At 47.2% G+C, this 21,551-nt stretch overlaps 1 protein-coding gene across 2 annotated transcripts in view; it reads right to left on the reverse strand.

Annotated features, from left to right (window-relative positions):
• Positions 1-1,802: 1,802 nt before the first annotated feature.
• The window catches only part of TRPV3 (transient receptor potential cation channel subfamily V member 3), a 49,010-nt gene continuing 29,261 nt past the window's right edge, over positions 1,803-21,551 (reverse strand). Inside the window, exons 10-18 of one of the 2 annotated variants that reach the window (XM_024235445.3) lie at positions 21,146-21,304; positions 20,338-20,439; positions 18,996-19,069; positions 16,328-16,493; positions 13,097-13,163; positions 11,080-11,354; positions 8,970-9,082; positions 7,099-7,178; positions 1,803-6,526 (exon numbers count right to left, since the gene is read on the reverse strand). In XM_024235445.3, the coding sequence (XP_024091213.3) occupies positions 6,432-6,526; positions 7,099-7,178; positions 8,970-9,082; positions 11,080-11,354; positions 13,097-13,163; positions 16,328-16,493; positions 18,996-19,069; positions 20,338-20,439; positions 21,146-21,304 (1,131 nt within the window). In that variant the 3' untranslated portion in view covers positions 1,803-6,431. Of the gene's footprint in view, positions 6,530-7,098; positions 7,179-8,969; positions 9,083-11,079; positions 11,355-13,096; positions 13,164-16,327; positions 16,494-18,995; positions 19,070-20,337; positions 20,440-21,145; positions 21,305-21,551 lie in introns of both variants that reach the window. The other variant, XM_024235444.3, reaches the window with a different exon arrangement.

Here is a 21,551-nt window from a genome sequence, read left to right on the forward strand (position 1 = left end):
CCCATCTCTACTAAAAATACAAAAAATTACCCGGGCGTGGTGGCGGGTGCCTGTAGTCCCAGCTACTTGTGAAGCTGAGGCAGGAGAATTGCTTGAAGCCGGGAGGTGGAGGTTGCAGTGAGCCGAGATCATGCCATTGCACTCCAGCCTGGGCGACAGGGCAAGACTCTGTCAGAAAGACAGAAAGAGAGAGAGAGAGAAAGAGAGAGAGAAGGAAAAGAGAAGGAAGGAAGGAAGGGAGGGAGGGAGGGGAGGAGGGAGTGGGGAGGGGAAGGCAACCAAAGCTTAGGAATGTGGGTGCAAATAAATTCACAGGTTTGGTGGTCAGAAGTTGAAGGTGTTTCCAACTTATGGCTTCCATTTTCACTGTGAAATAGGGGATAAAACCAACTACAGCTATTGATATGGAAGCGGTGGGGTCACAGGTTTAAGAAGTATGATGGTTTTGAAATAACAAAATATGATGGTTTTAAAAAATAAAACAGAAAACTGATGAAAGAAATAGAACAGCTGGACAGTAACAAGGGTTGCTATAAACATTAAATGAGACATATATGTAAAGTGCACGGGACTCTATAAATATTCATGTCCTTCTCCCTTCCTACCACCATCTTAAATGGAAGAAACTGTCTTACTTATATTTGTATCATCTATCATTGCCCATACTTCGTGTTCAATTTTTGTTGAATTGGTTCTAAATCTTCACACATAGTAGGTGAGATACATTTTTTGAGTTGGACTGAATCTTTTCTGCAGAACTTTGCTGTTACTGTCAGAGGGGATGCTGGTGCAGTGAGAAAAATGGTAGTTCTTGATACTAGACTAACTAAACTTCAGAGAACCTGGATCCTCCAGCCAGGAAAAAGGATTGTGAACTTCGCATGTCATTCCGTCTGTCTCCAAGTCTCGATTTCCCTACCTATTAAACTGGGATACGACACTCACCAAACCTACAAAACAATAACCAACATGAACGAAAGAGCTTTGTAAACAGTGTAGCATACAATCTCAAAGGCTGAACACATTGATGGAATTCTTTGGGAAGGTAATTTTTCACAGTATCAAAAACAATAAAAATGTTGAAATCTATTGACCTAGGCATCTCCTTCCCAGAAATATATCCTATGACAAGGGTTTCCACCCTTTTTCTACCCGTCCACCCAAAACATCCCCATGGATGGCACATTCCTAGGTTTTGGACTAACGCCTACTAAGCTAGGATGTGAATCACGTACAATCCCTGTTTTGTTGCCACTCAACAAGATACATCCCAGTGAAGGAAGTTATTCTGGGAATCATCTGAATTAAGTAAATAATTCACCAAATGCAGTATTTCACTTATTAACAAATTGGTTGCAAGTTCCACAACCCACCAAGACAAGCATTCAAGTTGAGAACTGCCATCCTTATGAAATCACTCAAAAGAATGAAGAACTGAATATACCTATGAATTAGGCTGATCGGCAATAATGATAGTAACAACGTCAGCTCTTTCCTATCCATTCTCTCATTGCCTCCTCGTGAAAATCATGTGTGGCGGACAGGACGGATTTACACCTTCTGTTCTCCAGGTGGAACCATGGGTTTCTATTCACTCAAAATAATTTGACAGCCAACAGCCATGATGGATAGAGCCCTCTTTTTTTTTATTTCTTCCAAAAAAAAGGAGGGGGATACAGGTGCAGAACATGCAGGTTTGTTACATAGGTATACGTGTGCCATGGTGCTTTGCTGCACCTATCGATCCATCCTCTAAGCTCCCTCCTCTCACCCCCTACCCCCCAACAGGCCCTGGTGTGTGTTGTTCCCCTCTCTGCATCCATATGTTCTCAATGTTCAACTCCACTTATGAGTGAGAACATGTGGTGTTTGGTTCTGTTCCTGTGTTAGTTTGCTGAGGATGATGGCTTCCAGCTTCATCCATGTTCCTACAAAAGACATGATCTCATTCCTTTTTATGGCTGTATAGTATTCCATGGTGTAAATATAACACATTTTCTTTATCCAGTCTATCATTGATGGGCATTTGGGTTGGTTCCATGTCTTTGCTATTGTAAATAGTGCTGCAATAAACATATGTGTGCAGGTGTCTTTATAGTAGAATGATTTACATTCCTTTGGGTGTATACTCAGTAATGGGATTGCTGGGTCAAATGGTATTTCTGGTTCTGGATCTTTGAGGAATCGCCATACTGTCTTCCACAATTGTTGAACTAATTTGCATTCCCACCAACAGTGTAAAAGTGTTCCTATTTCTCCACAGCCTCTCCAGCATCTATTGTTTCCTGACTTTTTAATAATCACCATTTTGACTGGCGTGAGATGGTATCTCACTGTGGTTTTGATTTGCATTTCTCTAATGACCAGTGATGATGAGCTTTTTTTCATGTTTGTTGGCCATGTAAATGTCTTCTTTTGAGAAGTGTCTGTTCATATCCTTTGCCCACTTTTTGATGGGGTTGTTTGTTTTTTTCTTGTAAATATGTTTAAGTTACTTGTAAATTCTGGATATTAGACCTTTGTCAGATGGGTAGATGGCAAAAATTTTTTCCTATTCTGTAGGTTGCTGTTCACTCTGATGGTAGTTTGTTTTGCTGTGCAGAAGTGGATAGAGCACTCTTTGAGGGCTTTCGTGGCCTGAACCACTGACATTATCTGGCTGTGAATCCCTGGGCACATCGCTTCAAGCCCCTGAGTCTCCTTTTACTCAAACTGCTTCCAAAGCTGCTGAGTGGTTCAAATTGGCTACCTGATGTGAATGCGCTTTGAGATGCAAATACGTACAAAGGTGACATGTCTTACGGCTTGCTGGCTCTGTTCCTAAGCCGGAACCAATGATAATGCTTCAGGTCCAAAAACTGGCCTTCCCTTTACCCACTCCTGTTAACAACACTCTAGGGTTTCTAGTCAGTCTGCACATTGGCACACCTAAGGCAAGGACAAAACGTGGCCGTAACAAAGCAAAATAAATATTTATTAGAAATCAAAAAACCATGTCTTCAATGGCACAAACATGTTCTTACTCTTTGTATGATTTCTTTCTTGAACATAGAGTTTCACACACACACACACCCACCACTAAGAACAAGTAGGTAAATGAGAATTTACAAGGATCCGGCACATTCAGGGAGACGGCGTGACAATTCTGTGTTTGGAACCAACATCACAGTAAAAAATATGTAAATCAATGCAGAAATCAAGTACAGCTTACAGGCCCGGAGGACGGCCCATCTACCTGGGCCCTGCCCAGAGCGAAAGGACACAGGTCACCAGGCCTTGAGGAAGGAAAGGAATGTCAATAATACTGGGCTCTCTCAGGCTGGAGCCTTCTAAGAGCTTAAAGACTTCACAGTACAACCTCCAGCACCTTCTCCCACATCCCAGGGAGGAAGGTTAAGCACCTTTTATTCCAAACGGATATATCACATAATGTCTAGAATAATGAATTCTTCCTGAGGAAAAGTTTAGCTAAAGGAGCATTTGCAGCCAAAGGCACTATCTGAGCCTGGGAGACCCCATCCCTGGAAAACGCCTTCCCCTGAAATTACTGAAATGTCAATCACGGAGTTTTAGGATGTCCTGATAGACCCACGGGTTCAATGGGGTGTAGGTGTGTGTGGGGGAGGGGGTGGGGGTGTGGGGGTATGTGGGTGGGTGTGGGTGTGGTTTTGTGCACCCCTGTAGGCACACTTGAATTTTCAACTAGTCATAGGGAACATAGGGGACAATGTTGACTGCCAAATGAGACACCTGAGAAAATAGTCCTGCCCCCCCAATATAAGCCAACTACAAAGACTCAAAATGATGGAATAACTGTGCTTTTAAAAAATAAATAAATAATGTCTCAGGGAGACATCTGTGGTCCAAGAATCAGGACACTCCAGCCTCCACAGCTCTGATATGACCTTCCTGCACGACTCTGCCCAAGTACACATTCCTCTCGGAACATTAGCCTCTGGGGGTAAAATGAAGGAAGTGGTCCTTTTCACTCTGATGCTTCTTGACTCATGGCTTCCCTTGGTAAACCTACCTAGGCTCAGACCTTTTGGCTGAAAGCCTTTTGGGGTGGACACTGTTGGGAAGAATATCCAATACAGAAAATGGTCTTGCCAACAAATTCCATCCAGACCCACAGACAGCAGATCACCAAAACATGTGAGATGACAAACATCCATATAGCTCTCCATTCCCCACTTGGACAAAAGCTGGCAGGTTAGGCAAATAGAAATCAATAATTGGCTTTATCCATTGACATCTGAGTCAAAGCAATTCTGGATATGGCTTTATCCATTAACATCTGAGTCAAAGCAATTCTGGATATGGCTTTATCCATAACAGATATGGCTTTATCCATTAATGGATATGACTTTCTTCATTAATATCTGAGTCAAAGCAATTCTGGAATTTCCAGCTCCATAGTGCAGAGCACGGCATCATGAATCCAAACCACTTCCTTTCAGACCAAGATGTCTGTTCAGGCTTAATGCGGGTAGCTAACTCCAGATGTGGAATGCTGATTTGTACAATCTCCAGGCTAAAAGGGACCTTAAACTTCTTCCAATGACCATTTTCAACAACATTCCTCATTAAGTGCTCAGCTAGCTTCTGCTTAAACATCTCCAACATCTGGAGCAGTTGCTGGATTCTACTGAGCCAAAATCTTTCTCAATTTCCTAGTTCTGCCCATTCTGGAACACATCTGCACCTCCTGCCTCTAGGACAGTCCCCCTCAAATCTTTTCTCCAGAGGCCCATGCCCAGCCCCGACCACTGTGGCTTAGAGCACGTGGTTACTCCCTGGGTCAGCTGGGAGGGCAGGGGCTGCTGTGGATTGTGAAGCCTCACACACCCCAGCCCACCTCTCCCCAACCGGCCCCATCAGGGGCACAGAGTCTCTATCTGTCCAGCTAGTCTGGCACACAGAGTGGCCCAGGGCAGAGAAACTGGACTAGAGTGCACTGCTAGGCCCGGACTCTTCAGTTTGCCTCAAGCCAGATGAACTAATCAATTGCCATGTTATCTGAAGGCCAAATTGCTATTTCTGCCATTTAAGATTAACATTTATGGTTACTATTTTTATAATTCCACCTCGAACATTTTTACATGAATCCTTTCACCAGATAATGGCGGCAGAGTGGATTTTCTGGTGGTTTCGGTCCCAGTCACCTGGAAAATCCTTCCATCTCCACTTCACTTCTGCCCCCCAGACTGACTCCGTGTCATTTCAGAAGGAGAACATCAGAGGATGAGGACCTAAAAATAAGCTCCAAGTCTTGGCAAATGCTTTTCTCTCACAAGCTTCCCCTTCAGCTTCAAAATTCACAGTTAAAATAAAAAAAAAAATACTTCGTACCAAAGCAGTTGAGGCATTTTGTTAAATTCCCCCCATGAGACATACTGAGGTATGCGACTAACTGCTGAGTTCCAAGATGATATCGATCGAGCAGCTGCTATTTCTGCTTCAGCGGAAGCCACGATCCCAGCACAGAGGCATACGCTACTGTGAGGCCAGGACGAGGAAAAGAGCCAGGCCCTTTCACCCAGATCGCCGCGGCCCAGCAGGACTTGCCCGGCGTGTCTCATGCAGACTTTTGTGTGTGTGAAGAAAAGCTTTTTGTCTTGCTCTGGGCACCCTGAGGCCAAATATATAATACTTACATCCAGCCCCAAAGCCCCCTAATCTGTCTCCACTTTTAAAATCACATACTTCATTGTAATAATTTTCATTCTCAACTGAAATGTCTTTTCCATATTGAAAATTAAAACACTGTGTTAATTATGCTACTAAAAACAACTCTCAGTTTGAGACAGTTTGAACCTTGGGGTGTCAGGGGACGTTCACTCCAAGGATGGTCTCCTTTTCCCCGAAGGGTTCCGGAAGGGTGTTTCCAGAGCGCATTCCCCTCCTCCCCCAGGATATCCGTCTTACCTCCGTCCCCCGCACACTCTGGGGTGGGATCAAGGGTCTCCCACAAATTCAGGCAACCCAGTCACAGCAGAAGAGATGGTACAATGTGTGGGCTGGGGTTGGGGCTGAAGGGGGAAGCTGGCAGGAGGAAAGACTCCTCTCCCGCTCCTCAAGACTCCTGCCCCTTTCCTGCCATCCATCTCTCCCAGCCAAGCCGACCTGCAATTGGTAAAACCAGAGGCTTCACCCGGGACTTCAGGAGGCTCCCAGGCTCCAGACTGCTGCTGGCTGTAGGTTTACACCAACTGTTTGCCAAGTAACAAAATCCAGGATGTTTCCCACTCAGACAAATTGATAACTGCCCCTCAGTTCAGACACCCACTGAGCACTGAGCATGAGGGTGCACTCTGCTTCTAGGGCAGCAGAGCCGGACTCCATCATCCCTCAAAGCCTCTCGCACGGAGTCGGTGACTCCGCCTGCGGCGCCAGACAGCGCACGCGCACACCAGCTCTGGGTTCCACTTCTACACCGACGTTTCCGGGAATTCCTCTATTTCTTCAAATGCATTGAGAGTGGTTTTGCTGTTGTTCCTGGAAGAATCTTGGATTTTGTTGAAATCTGCTTTTTAAAAAATATACATTTTAGAAATATATCACTCTGCATAATGTGTTTTTTTTTTTCTTTTTCTTTTTTTCTTTTTTGAGATGGAGTTTCACTCTTGTCACCCAGGCTGGAGTGCAGTGGTGTGATCTCAGCTCACTGCAACCTCCACCTCCCAGGTTCAAGCAATTCTCCTGACTCAGCCTCTCGAGTAGCTGGGATTATAGGCACCTGCCACCACGTTCAGCTAATTTTTGTATCTTCAGTAGAGACAGAGTTTCACCATGTTGGCCAGGCTGGTCTCAAACTCCTGACCTCAGGTGATTCACCCGACTCGGCCTCCCAAAGTGCTGGGATTACAGGCACAAGCCACCGTGCCCGGCCTGCATGATGTGTTTCTATGGCTTAGGGCTACACCATTTTAAAAGTTGTGCCAACTAGGGTTCTAAAAGTCAGAGCTGGAAGAGACCTAAGAAGCATTTCCATTCAACCCTCCCATTTGACAGATGGGGAAAGTCAGGACCCTTAGACTTGATCTGTTCAAGGTCTGAGACAGGAGCGGACACCATGTCACCTCACAGCGACAGTACCTGTTCGTCTTACAGGCCCCGGGTCTTCGTTAAGGAAGGAGACGTGCGTCTTCCATTCAGTCCACTTCACCTCATTGATCCTGCAAGTGTGATCATCATTCTTACTATTTCACCAGTGCCTCACTGAGTACAAACAAATAGCCCTGTTTTGGGATGTCCCGGTGTCTACACAGCTCCCCTTCTGTCTGTCCTAGACATCAGGAGCACCTCTGACCCAAGGGGTCACACCAAAGTTGTTGGAGTTCAAACTCTATCCCCATCTCCACGTCCCCAGGCCTCAGAGAATCAGTTGTCCTTCCATTGCAGGGAACTCGGAAATCCTGCAAGTTTCTTAGACAGGTGTAAAGGGTCCAATTTCAGACAACAGCTGCTGTGCCTGACTGGTAACAGCCCAAGGGGAAGCGGGGACAGACAGAGGGAGGGCCCGGGCTGCGAGGGTGTGCAGATTAAACTCCAAGTGTAGCAGGCGTTGAGGAGGCACAAAGAGCCTGTGGTTAGGGTCTATGCCCCAACAAGAGTGGGTGGCGTCTGAGGTGTTAGAATACAGCCATAGGCATTGATGTGACTTAAATTCACACCCAGAGAACATCTCTAGAGTGAGGGTGGCATCAGAACTGTTTGTTAGGGTAATAATTGCAGTCAGAAATGATGCTTTCCACGGGGTGGGGTTTCAGTCAGAGAAGTGGGTTAAGGTATGGTCATACTCAAAGAAGGTTGTCCGTAGGCTCAGGCAGTTGGGTCAGGGTAGGAAGAGGTGGGCTTATCAGAAAAGGTGTTCATGGGGCCGGGCACCGTGTCTCACGCCTGTAATCCCAGCACTTTGGGAGGCTGAGTGAGGGGTGGATCACTTGAGGCCAGGAGTTCAAGACCAGCCTGGCCAACGTGATGAAACCCCGTCTCTACTAAAAATACAAAAATTATCCAGGCGTGCTGGCGTGTGCCTGTAGTCCCAGCTACTGGGGAGGCTGAGGCATGAGAATCACTTGAACCAGGGAGGCGGAGGTTGCAGTGAGCCGAGATCGCACCACTGCACTCTAGCCTGGAACTCTGTTTAAAAAAAAAAAAAAGAAAAGGAAAAGAAAAAGTGGTCATAGGATATGTAAGGACTTTAAAAAAAAAATAAAAAAGCCAGAGATCTGTCAAAGTAGCCATGTCACTTTCCATCTGCCAGGGGTAAAAGGGGCCTCAAGTCACCCAGGGTCACAGGAACTCACACAGGGTAAACAGCAAGAAAAGGAGTACCAAGCAGATCTCCCCTAAACCAGATAGCGAACAGAGAGAGACCATGGAGGCACCTCTAAAAAGGCAGAGAGAGGGGCTGGGTGCGGTGGCTCACGCCTGTAATCCCAGCACTTTGGGAGGCCAAGGTGGGTGGATCACCTGAGGTCGGGAGTTCGAGACCAGCCTGGCCAACATAGTGAAAGTCTGCCTCTACTAAAAATACAAAATTAGCCGGGTGTGGTGGCACATGCCTGTAATCCCAGCTACTCAGGGGGGCTGAGGCAGGAGAATCACTTGAACCCAGGAGGCAGAGGTTGCAATGAGCCAAGATCGCGCCATTGCACTCCAGCCCGGGCAATAAGAGCAAAACTCCATCTCAAAAAAAAAAAAAAAGAAAGAAAGAAAAATGCAGAGAGGGGAGCCACTGTTGGCAGTCTCCTTCTCTTTCTCTTCTGAAGCTCGGGAACCCCCATCCCAGGGCCTGCAACCCCATAAGCAAATTCCTTCTTCTGAGGAGGCCACTGGAAGAGACAGTAGCTGTGGTTATGGTGAGCAAGTGGCGGCACTGTTTCTCTAACATCCTGTCACCGACCTGCCCCTCTCTACCCACCCCAAAGACCACCACCCCAGGGCCCTTCTCCCTTTGTTACCGCAAACACAGTCGGAAATCTTCCTCAGCCACTTTGCACAGCTCTCCCATCCGGAATCTGCTCCTCAGCCATTCTGGTAACATTTTCTCAAACTCCAAGATGGTCCTGGCTCTCTGGGTACATAAGCAAGTCTAAGGAGTAGGCATTCACACTCACAAGCACACACAAGTGCACACACACTGTCACGGAGCCCACTCCACCCTCACCTCATGCTTAATGCATAGATCGCAAGGGTTTGGCTAATCTACAGAATTCAAAGACAAAAAAGCAGGCCGGGCACAGTGGCTCATGCCTATAATCCCAGCACTTTGGGAGGCCAAGGTGGGTGTATCACCTGAGGTCAAAAGTTCGAGACCAGCCTGGCCAACATGGCGAAACCCCGTTTCTACTGAAAACACAAAAATCAGGGCTGAGCACGATGGCTCATGCCTGTAATCCCAGCACTTTGGGAGGCCAAGGCGGGTGGATCACCTGAGGTCAGGAGTTCGAGACCAGCCTGGCCAACATGGCGAAACCCTGTCTCTACTAAAAACACAAAAATTAGCTAGGCGTGTGTCAGGTGCCTATAATCCCAGCTACTCAGGAGGCTGAGGCAGGAGAATCACTTGAACCTGGAGGTTGGAGGTTGCAGTGAGCCGAGATCCCACCATTGCACTCCAGCCTAGGTGACAGAGCGAAACTCCATGATATAAATAATATTTCTGAAAGCCCAGGAGCTTCCTATCTGACAGTGCTGGGGTCCTGGAATCCCATGGCAGAGGACCGTTCAAACATCATTTAGTCCCACCCCCTCCCAGGCTTGGAACCTCTCTGCAGTTTCCTGGCCATAATTTTTCCAATCTCTCTTGAACAGTATCAACAAACCAATTAAGAAGGCCTTGGCCTGGCGCAGTGGCTCACACCTGTAATCCCAACACTTTGGGAGGCTGAGGCGGGTGAATCACTTTGAGCTCAGGAGTAAGAGGCCAGCCTGGGCAACATGGTGAAACCCCATCTCTACAAAAAATACAAAAATGACCCAGGTGTGGTGGCGTGTGCCTGTAATCCCAGCTACTTGGGAGGCTGAGGTGGGAGAATCGCTTGAGCCCGGGAGGCAGAGGTTGCAGTGAGCTGATATCGTGCCACTGCACTCCAGCCTGGGTGACAGAGCAAGACCCTGTCTCAAAAAAAAAAAAGGAGGGCCTTAATAACAAGAAACTTCCATGTGTGACGTCAAAGCTTTTCTCCCTGTAGTACCCCCATGTACATCTGCCTTCCGGGACCACAGAAGGGATTTGCTCCCTCTTTCACAGGTTGCTCTGCAGATATCCGAAGGCACGCTCACCTTTTTCAATGAGCATTTATTTTCTGTTTTTTCTTTTTTTGAGACAGAGTTTTTGCTCTGTCACCCAGGCTGGAGTGCAATGGCACGATCCCAACTCGCTGCAACCTCCACCCCCTGGGTTCAAGCGATTCTCCTGCCTCAGCATCCAGAGCAGCTGGGATTACAGGCGCGTACTACCACACCTGGCTAGTTTTTGTATTTTTAGTAGAGATGAGGTTTCACCATTGTTGGCCAAGCTGGTCTGAAACTCTTGACCTCAGGTGATCCACCCACTTCTGCCTTCCAAAGTGCTAAGATTACAGGGGTGAGCCACCATGCCCGGCTGCCAACAACCATTTCTTAAGAGGCAGTCTCCAGTCCTCTCCCAAACCTGGTTACCACCTCTGGACCCATCCTACGCATTGGTTTCCTCAGCATGTAAGAGTGTTCAAGCCAGGATGGAATAGAGCAGAACTGTCACCTCCATTGTCCTAGATGCTGTACTCCTCTTAATGCAACCTAAGGTCAAACTTCAACATCCACACATCACACTGTTAACCCTTAGCAGAGTACCCCCATGAGCCTGAGTTTTTCTACACATTCTGTTGCACAGCCACACTCCCTAGACCCTACACTCAAAGAACCTAGGCTAAGGCTAGGTCCTCAAACCTGGCCACACACCGAGGAGCTTGTGCAGATTCTCAGGCCCCACCGCAGACCCACTGGTGCTGACAGTAGTAGTCAATGACCATGTGCTGAACTGAGTCCCGTGGAGGCCCCCACAGTGGAGTCTCTGTCTAGACTCACCTGCAGGCGCCAGATGCGCTCGCTCTCCTTGGAGACGTTCTCCACAGTCTCACCCATCAGAGCAATGAGCATGTTGAGGAGCAGAACAAAGGTGAGGATGACATAGGTGATGAGCAGGAACAGAAAGAGAATGGGATACTTGGAGTTCTGCTGGATGTTCAGGTCACCCAGGCCTATGGTGAGCTTGAAGAGTTCCAGCACTGCGTCGCTGAAACTGCCGTAAGAGCTGCGGTCCTTGTTGTCTTTGGGACACTTCTCGATCAGTGAGGCCAGGGCTGGGGGAACATAACAGGGTGCTCTCCTCAGCTCTCCATCTGGTGAATTATTCTACAAGCTTGCGTGTATTTGCCCACACGACAAGCCTGCTGCCTCCTCTCTGGCCATTAAATCCCATCTCCAGTTTCAGGTCCTCTCAAAGCCTCATCAGGCTGCCTTATCTGCCCTGGCCTCCTGCAGAAAGCCCTTCCACCTAACAAAGCCTAGAGTCTTCTCTCCTTCCTCTACCCCACAGTCTGCCCTTGATCACTTGCAGCCTTGCAGAGCCACTAATTATAATCCATGTGTGTGTCCCTGGCTCCCCAGCTAGTCTTTGAGCTCATGACTTCCTCTAGCCTGGGTCACCTCCCTCAAGGCTGTAAGATCCTGAGTCTCCTCCTAATGCTCTGTTGTGAGTTCCCTGTGAGCAAGACCAGGCTCACACTTCCCTTCTTTCCAACACACCACAGTAGAGGTTCACTGCTGAATGGTTGGATGGATGGATGGATGGATGGATGGATGGATGGATGGATATGGAGGGATGGATGGAGGGATGGATGATTAGATGAAGGGATGGATGGATGGATGGATGGATGGATGATTGCATGGATGGATGGATGGATGGATGGATGGATGGATGGATGGATAGATGATGATTAGATGGATGGATAGATGATTGGATGGATGGATGGATGGATGGATGGATGGATGGATGGATGATTAGATGGATGGATGGATGGATGGATGGATGGATAAATGGATGGATGGACTGATTGATCGATGGATGGATGATTAAGTGGATGAATGGATGGATGACTGGATGGATGGATGGATGATTGGATGGATGGATGGATGGATGGATGGATGGATGGATGGATGGATAGATCAATGGATGGATCGATGGATGGATGATTAGATGGATGGATGGATGGATGGATGATTGGATGGATGGATGGATGGATGGATAGATAGGTGGATGAGCAAATTAAATGAGAGAGTAAATAGATGGATGAATAAACAAGCAGGTGAAGGAGCAAATAAATAAGCAAATTGTGACCCAGAAAAGGTACCAGACAGATGGAAACAGCTACCTAATTTCAAATGTCAATGGTCACTGAAGAAAAGAAAAAAAAGCAACTGGTACGTGGGGGAAAATAATATCTCTCTATGCAGAGGTTAGAAATGCAACCAGATGGTGCTGTTCCTTCTGTTGTAAATGGGGAGATTTTAAGAGGGGGCTCCTTCCTGGTCCCAGCAAACCAGACAGGCTCTCACAGTTATATCTAAAGCAAACTGTGAGAGTAACATGATGTGAAATCCAACGGAAATCACCTCCGGGCATTAATTTGCTCCTACTTTGCAAAGACCATCAATTGAGTTTCTGTGGACTTTAGTTTCCCCATCTGTTAAAATGGGGCTGAAAACACTTGCAGAACCTATCTTAGGTCGTGAGGGCCACGTAAGCAATGAATGGGAAAGCCAGAGGTATATACCGCATGGTGAAGTTGGATTATGAGTGGCTGGCCTAGTTTGAATCCTGGAGTCTCTAAGCCTCAGTTACCTTATGATTGGGGTGATGATTCTCACTTGATCAAGTTGTTGAGAGAAGTAAAAAGGTAATGCTTGGAAAATGCCAAGCATGGCAAGTGCCCCACTGGTAGCTGGTCTAATTGTTGCCGAGGCTGCCATGCACTTTGTCATTTTGACATCTGTATAAAGTGTTTATAAATGTGGGAGTTACTATTATTTATAAGTCAATTACCTACTCCAAATCCAAGCAAAAACACGATATATACGAACAAGAACTTCAGAACATCATGCAAAATGACCTATAAAGAAATAAACATAATTCAAGTGTAAGGTGCAAGCACATATTCACGGTACCCTGATCTTCCTGCTTCCCACCCTCTCCCACCCCCCACCCTAACTGTCTCTTCACTTGGGCCACTCTCCCTTCCCCCAGCCAAATCCTCCTGATGCTCCAAGGCTCAGCACTGGATCCCTCCTACTCCAGGAAGCCTTCTGTTTCTGCTTCAGCCCCAGGTTCTCTTCTCCCTGTGATTCACCATGTACCTTTCACCATAGGGTCTCACACCTGGAATCCTTACACTTCCTGGGGGCAGTGGCATGCTGGAGCCAGCTCAGAACAGCTCGCAAGAGCTGATTGTTAAATTCTTATGAAGCTTGTGGGTGGTTGCTAAACACAGCCATTATTCAGAACTAAATCAAACTTTCAGTTATAAGATGAATAAGTTCTGCGGATCTAACGGACAGCATGATGACTATAGTTAACAATACTGTGTTGTGTACTAGAAATTTGCTAAGAGAATAGATCATAAATGTTCTCACCACACACAAAGAAATGGCAACTATGTGAGGTGATGGGTGTGTTAACTAATTGGAAATTGGAAATCATTTCACAGTATATACCTATATCAAATCCTCACGTTGTACAACTTAAATTTATACAATTATATATGTCAACTATACCTCAATAAAGCTGGGGGTAAAGAAATTATTATTTGTATTGCCAAAAAATTAAACCATATAAACTTACAATTAAATAAAATAAGTTATATTTAAAACAAAGACAGGCTGGGCGCAGTGACTCACGCCTGTAATCCCAACACTTTGAGAGGCTGAGGTGGGTGGATTGCCTGAGGTCAGGAGTTGGAGGCCAGCCTGGCCAACATGGCGAAACCCCGTCTCTACTAAAAATACAAAAATTAGCTGGTGTGGTGGCATGCACCTGTAATCCCAGCTACTCCAGAGGCGGAAGCGGGAGAATTGCTTGAACCCAGGAGGAAGGGGTTGCAGCGAGCCTAGATCGCGCCACTGCACTCCAGCCTGGGAGGCAGAGCAAGACTCCGTCTCAAAAAATTAATTAATTAATTAATCAATTTAATTTAATAAAACAAAGACAATAAATGTTCAAAACTCATCCCTGTCCAGTTATTTCATTATATTTACAATTGTGTGTGCTTTTGAGGTTACTTATCTCTATCATAGCCATATGGCGGGAATTCTAGAGCAATGTGGATCTACGTGTTTCTCCCTTACTCCATGTCCAGTAACATAATGTTGGTAGCTGGAAATTGGCCCTGAGAGGAGAACAGTAGTCTGCCCTTCTCTTCTATTTCACTTTCTGCAGTTTTGGTTGCCTGTGGTCAACTAAGACCCAGAAATATTACACACAATACAATATTCTGAGAGAGACAACATTCACATACTTTGATTACGGTATATTGTTATCATTGTTCTGTTAGTTATTGCCATTAATCTCACTGTGCCTAATTTATAAAATAAGTTTTATAAATTCTGCATAGCCAGTTAAGTCTTAGAATAATTTGTTGCTTTTTTTCCCCCCCAGCACTTTGGGAGGCTGAGGCAGGCAAATCACCTGAGGTCAAGAGTTGGAGACCAGCCTGGCCAACATGGCGAAACCCCATCTCTACTAAAAATACAAAAATTAGCTGGGCATGGTGAGTGACTGTAGTCCCAGCTACTCAGGAGGCTGGGGCGGGAGAACTGCTCGAGCCCAGGAGGTGGAGGTTGCAGTGAGCCAAGATCGCACTATTGCACTCCAGCCTGGGCAACAGAGCAAGACTCAGTCACAAAAAAAAAGAAAAAAAAGAAAAAGAAAAAAATTATTCTAAGACTCAACTGGCTAAGTGGAATTTACAATAAACTGTATTGTATAGTATATTTTCATTATTTGCATAGATATATATGTATAGGAAAAAACATAGCATATTATATAAGGTTTGGTACTATCTGCAGTTTCAGGCATTCATGGGGGGTCTTAGAACATCTCCCCCAAGAATAAGGGGGGACTACTGTATTTACATCATGAAAACTGGTAAATGCCACAAATCAGAGATTGACTCATTGTTTTGTTGATATCTAGATCTAAATGATTTAAGAGAGTGATGGAGAAACTATTAATCCAGATTAAATTTTAAAATGTGTTCTGTCTGCAGCCTCTACATTGTGTATAGCACAAAAATATCAACAGAATATTCTTTTGGTATTTGCAAACTAGTATCCGATTCAGCAAAGAAGTTGCTCACATCATTGATAAACAAGTAAAGTTCAACATACATCTTAATTGTTTCACTTTAATCACTGCTTATAAAGAAAACTCTCAACCAACATTCATGTCTGAATAGCACTCTTTTGTCAATTGCAACCAAAGGTTGACAACAAAAAACTAGAATTCAATAAAAAGCAACAAATAGGCCAGGCGCGGTGGTTCACACCTGTAATCCCAGCACTTTGGGAGGCCGAGGCAGGCAGATCACCTGAGGTCAGGAGTTCGAGACCATCCTGGCCAACATGCTGAAACCCCGTCTCTACTAAAAATACAAAAATTAGCCGGGCATGGTGGTGCATGCCTGTGATCCCAGCTACTCCGGAGGCTGAGGCAGGAGAATCGCTTGAACCCGCGAGGCAGAGGTTGCAGTGAGCCAAGATCGCACCACTGCACTCCAGCCTGGGAGGCAGAGCAAGACTCAGTCTCAAAAAAAAAAAAAAAAAGCAACAAATTATTCTGAGACTCAACTGGCTATGCGGAATTTACAATAAACTGTATAGCATATTTTCATTATTTGCAAATTGTGTGATACACATCCTTTATATAGTAAAATGTATGATAAGTGTACATGTATATGTATGGAATATACATATTCCACCTACACACACACATACACACACACACAGAAAACAGCTGTTAAATGTTTACTAGCACACCACTGCCCAGGGGTTAGAACATTCCTCCACAAAGTGTACCCCTCCCCAGCACCCCACAAGCCTGGGGGATTTAAGGTCTCGACACTTAAAGCCTGACCGAAAGCAAAGGGAGCGCATGGCATTCGGGAGAAAGAGCAGTGGCCTGCCCCTTGGTAAACCCCTCTTCCTCTCCAGATCTCAGTATCCCCATCTGAAAAATGGCCATCCTCCGAGGGCCCTCCCGCCGGCGCAGCTCCCAACGCACCTTCTGGATCATGACGCTGTACATACCCATGGACTGGAAACCCCGCGTATAATAGAGCATGTTCGCCCAGCCCAGGGCCATGGCCAGCACGAGGCAGGCGAGGTACTCTTTGTAGGCAAACAAGTACAAGAAGACAGACAGTATCACAAGCACAGCTTGGACAAAACTGTTCAGGAGACACAGGAGACACGGGCCTTACTTACTTCTCGGCATCAGGGCAAAGATATGCAAATCCCCCAAACCTCCCTTAAACCCCCTGAACAGTCACCCCGGTGACAGATGCTGAAGAGACCAGAATCAGGCTGCCTCAGATCCATTTGGCTACCATAGAATTTAGCCTGTAGAGACATCACCAGATGCCACTCACAGCCTGTGGTAAGCTGATTGCAGCTGGTGGGGACTTTAAAAAAGGAAAAAACACACATCCACAGGGCCGCAGAAGATTCTAGGGTACTGCCCGGGAGGCCATATATTTTTCAAATTACCCACATGGGCCTGGTGTAGTGGCTCTCGCCTGTAATCCCAACACTTTGGGAGGCTGAGGTAGGAGAAACGCTTCAGGCCAGGAGTTCAGGACCAGCCTGAGCGACATAGTGAGACCTTGTATCTACAAATAAAAAAAAAAAAAAGAAAAGAAAAAGAAAAATAATCTAAATCACCCACATAATTTCTGATTCCCACATCAATTTGAGAACTACTGGAGTAGACCAAAGATGTGGTAAATGATTGTATTTTTAACCAAAATGACAACAACTGCCAATATCTATACTTATAAGCCAATCATAACAAAAGTCCCCCAAACCCTACTTTTTAAATCGTGGTTTTTTTTAGGGGGTCAGGGGGCAGAGACAGGGTCTTGCTCTGTCACCTAGGCTGGAGTACAGTGGCATGAACTCTGCTCACTGCAACCTCCATCTCCCAGGCTCAAGTGATTCTCCTGCCTCAGCCTCCCTAGTAGCTGGGATTACAGGCACCCGCCACCACACCAGGCTCATTTTTGTATTTTTAGTAGAGATGGGGGTTTCACCACGTTGGCCAGCTGGTCTCGAACTTCTGACCTCAGGTGATTCACCCACCTTGGCCTCCCAAAGTGCTGGGATTACAGGCATGAGCTAACGTGCCCAGCATTAAATCTTTTTAAAGTATGATATATGCTAAGTGAAATAAGATAGGTGACTCCACTATATGACTCCACATATGAGGTACCTAAAATAGTCCAATTCACAGAGAAAGAAGGAAGAATGGTGGTTACGGGGGGCCGGGAAAGGAGAGGAATAGGGGCTGTTGTTTAAGGAGTATGGGTTTGAGTTTTACAGGATGAAAACAGTTCTAAAGACTGATTGCCCAACAACATGAATGTACTTCACAGTATCGATTTGTATGCTTAAAAAATGGGTGCAATGCTAACTTTTATGCTATGTGTATTTTACCACAATTAATTTTTTTTTTTTTTGAGATGTAGTGTCACTCTATCGCCCAGGCTGGAGTGCAGTGGCGTTATCTCGGCTCACTGCAGCCTCCGCCTCCCGGGTTCAAGCAATTCTCCTGCCTCAGCCTCCTGAGTAGCTGGGATTACAGGTGCATGCCACCACACAAGGCTAATTTTTGTATTTTTTGTAGAGAGAGGGGGTTTCACCAGACTGGTCTCAAACTCCTGACCTCAGATGATACACCCACCTTGGCCCACCAAAGTGCTGGGATTACAAGCATGACCCATCGTGCCCAGCCCACAGTTAAAATGTTTTTAAGTACAATATATCGCAAACATACAAAATCAATATCTACTCCTACACAGTCACATGCAGACATCTGCATAACATCCGTTATGCAGACATCTGGATAAAAACACTGTCTTATAACATCAGGCAGTTTCCAAAATTATAAAATAGCTAACCAAAGTCACAACACAGGCACGATTGTAAGAAAAACCATCTGATTCATCAACTGCATTTTAGACTGAAATGAGGAACAATGTCTCCCTCCACACTAACAAAACAAATAAGAAGCAGAAGAGGCCGGTGCAGGAGCTCACGCCTGGAATCCCAGCACTCTGGGAGGCTGAGGCAGGCAGATCACTTGAGGTCAGGAGTTCAAGACCAGCCTGACCAACATGGCGAAACTCCGTCTCTACTAAAAATACAAAAAGTAGCCAGGTGTGATGGTGCACGTCTGTAATCCCAGCTACTCAGGAGGCTGAGGCAAGAGAATTGCTTGAACCCGGGAGGTGGAGGTTGCAGTGAGCCGAGGTCACGCCATTGCACTCCAGCCTGGGCAACAAGAGTGAAACTCCATCTCAACTAAAAAAAAAAAAAAAACGTAAACAGGATTGCTAAGCCTGTTCCTGCCTTCTCCACTCCATGCTGCCTTCTGCATGGGGCTCTGTGATGGGTGGAGTTGGCCATCACCACCACCTCGGCCTCCTAGAGTGCTGGAATTACAGGTGTGAGCCACTGCGCCCGACAGCCCTGAAGTTTTCTGACTCTCTCCATGGGTATTTTCGTGTCTCCTACTAGGAGGAAGAAAGGAGACCCCTGGCGTGTAACCATGGCAGAGTGACTGGGACACGGTGGCATGGTAGGGTATTCGTTCAAGAGGGGGACACGGCAGCCACCATACAGAAGGTCAACCCTGCCTGTGAGGCGATAACCAAGGGGCCAGACCTACTTACAAGACAAAGTGGAACCAGGCATCCGAGAGGATGGACTGCAGATCCGAGGGTCTCAGCAGGAAGATGGCGATGCCCTAAGGCCAGGAAGGAAAGAAAAACTGCACCCTCTTCATGGCCCTCACCGGGGGAGCTGAGCAGAGGGTGCTTCCCCAGGACCAAGACTCAGTGAGGGCTGAATGCGCAAAGGCCCAGCTAGAGTCCAGGTGGCGGATCTGAAAGGGGACCTGTGCCTGGGGGGCGTGGGCACCTCCACAGTGAAGGTGAACGCTTCCTCAAATCTTCTCACCTCCCTCACTCCTTACCCCATCCCCACCCCAGAACCTGCAAATCGGTACTATCACTACAGCCACCTTCCATTCTCCAAACCCAGCCTAGCGTTCCAGCCTCCAAGCCTTTGCTCATGCTGTTCCCCATATCCACCCTGTAATGACCTTGTCCTCATCGTCCTCGTGCCCAATCCTCCCTCACCAGAGTAAGTGCCATCTCTGCCTTCAAGCATCTCTACCATTCCCTGTCCCCAGATAAAAGTCACCTCCCTTCCTCTGAACACTGATCTGAACCCAGCTTAGGGTCCTTTTTGGTCTATCGTAAAGTCTTGATATTTATGCCCATGCTATGTCCCCCACCAGGCTAGAACTCAAACAGGGCAAACTTGTCCCATCCCTGTCACCTCCTCCAGGGCCACACATATATAGAAAGTGCTCAGATTATATGTGTTGATTCATTGGATGGATGGATGGATGGATGGATGGATAGATGGAAGGATGGATGGATGGATGGATGGATGGATGCATGGATAGATAGATGGAAGGATGGATGGATGGATAGATGGATGGATGGATGGATGGATGGATGGATGGATGGATGGATGGAAGGATGGATGGATGGATCGATGGATGGATGGATGGATGGATAGATGGAAGGATGGATGGATGGATGGATGGACGGACGGAGATATGGAAAGGTGGTTGGATAAAGGATAGAAGGATGGTCGGTAAGGATGAGTGGACATGTAAATGGATGAATGAGTGGCTGAGTCCATGAAAGAGGGCAGGTGATCGGATAGGTGGATGGGGATGGAAGAGGACGAGGGACACTGAGTGGCTGGGAAGGTAGATAAATGGCGGATAGTTGGGCAGATGGATAGAGAAGTAGATGGATGAAGTAGGTAGGATAGGCCAGCCTTATCCATTTTTTTCCCATGTTATAACTCAGAAAGGTAAGGCTTGGGAAGGAAACGCCTCCCCAGACCCCCCAGCAGTAATGGCACAGCAGAGAGGGATGGAGGCCGTCACCTGCCTGCCTCGCGGGGCGGTCTGGAAGGGCCGGGTGGCCCACTTACCTCTTTCACAGAGATGCACATGGCCCAAATGAGCACAAACATCCTCCCTAGGAGCTGCAGCCACCCCATCTTGTGCGTCAGGGCCAAGGGGTGCGGGACGGCCTGCAGGGAAAGAAGAGGGGTGGTCAGTACAGGGAGTAAGGAGGACTGGGCTGGCACCAACTCTAGAGGGACCAAAACCCAGGTGAAACACTCAAGCCGGCCAGAGACCAGCATGAAACCTGATCTCTGTACAGGGCAAGAGAAGAGAGAGCAGCTCCCTGACCCCAACTCTCCCCACCCTTGATGGAAACCCAGAACTCTACAACGAAGAGTATCATCCAATCTGTGCTAACCCTCACACTCCATTGCAATAGCCTTTCCAGAACCCATCCATATCCAGGCACTCAACACGGCCTCACAGTACCATTAAATAAAGCCGAGGCTCTGTGCCCCACGTGATGCATGGGAAACCGAGACCCAGCAGGCAGGCAGAGCTTATCCTCCTCCGATTTCCTGCAGCCCTCACAGCAGAAACACCCAACCAGTTCTATATTTATAGACAGAGACCCTGTGCAGGGCTTGAGTCTCCGAATTCTCCAACTTTCCTCCCAATATGGGTCTGCCCTTGGGACTCAGCACCTGGGGCTTAGCCCAGGCTAAGCACTGAAGACATATTCAGTTCCCTGGGAAGCGTGAAGGACAACTGGGGGACCCCGCCCAATCTCCTGGCCTCTCTGGGCATCAGTTTTCCCATCTGCACGTGGGGCAGCTCCAAGCCCCTCCAGCTCTGACCACCCCATTTTCCCCCTCCAAGGGGCCCACGTACCTCCTCCTCCCGGGGGCGGTAGTACGAGACGAGGGTCAAAGTGATGTTGTAGAAGAAATAAAAGCAGAAGGACAGAAAGAACATGTACTTGGCAAACTTCTTCCACTTCATATGCAGCAGCGTGTGCAGCGGCTCCAGGGTCAGCATCTCATGCCGGTTCTAGGGGTAGAACGCCACCAGTCACCATGGAGATGAGGGAGAGAGGGAGGGACCGTTTTCTAAAGGCCTGTGGGAGCTCTGAGTCAGTGCTGCAGAAGGGGAGCATCATTATGCCCGATGGACTGGTTTGGCTGGAAATGCTGGGAGGGTGATTTCCGGCTCCTGCGGCTCCTCCCCAGGGTACTAGGGCAGCAGTCAGAGGCCGCAGGAGCCCGGGCTTGCAGCAGGAGGACCCGACGCACAGCAG

This window comes from Pongo abelii, chromosome 19 (assembly GCF_028885655.2).
Source record: "Pongo abelii isolate AG06213 chromosome 19, NHGRI_mPonAbe1-v2.0_pri, whole genome shotgun sequence".
Classification (NCBI taxonomy): Eukaryota; Metazoa; Chordata; class Mammalia; order Primates; family Hominidae; genus Pongo; species Pongo abelii.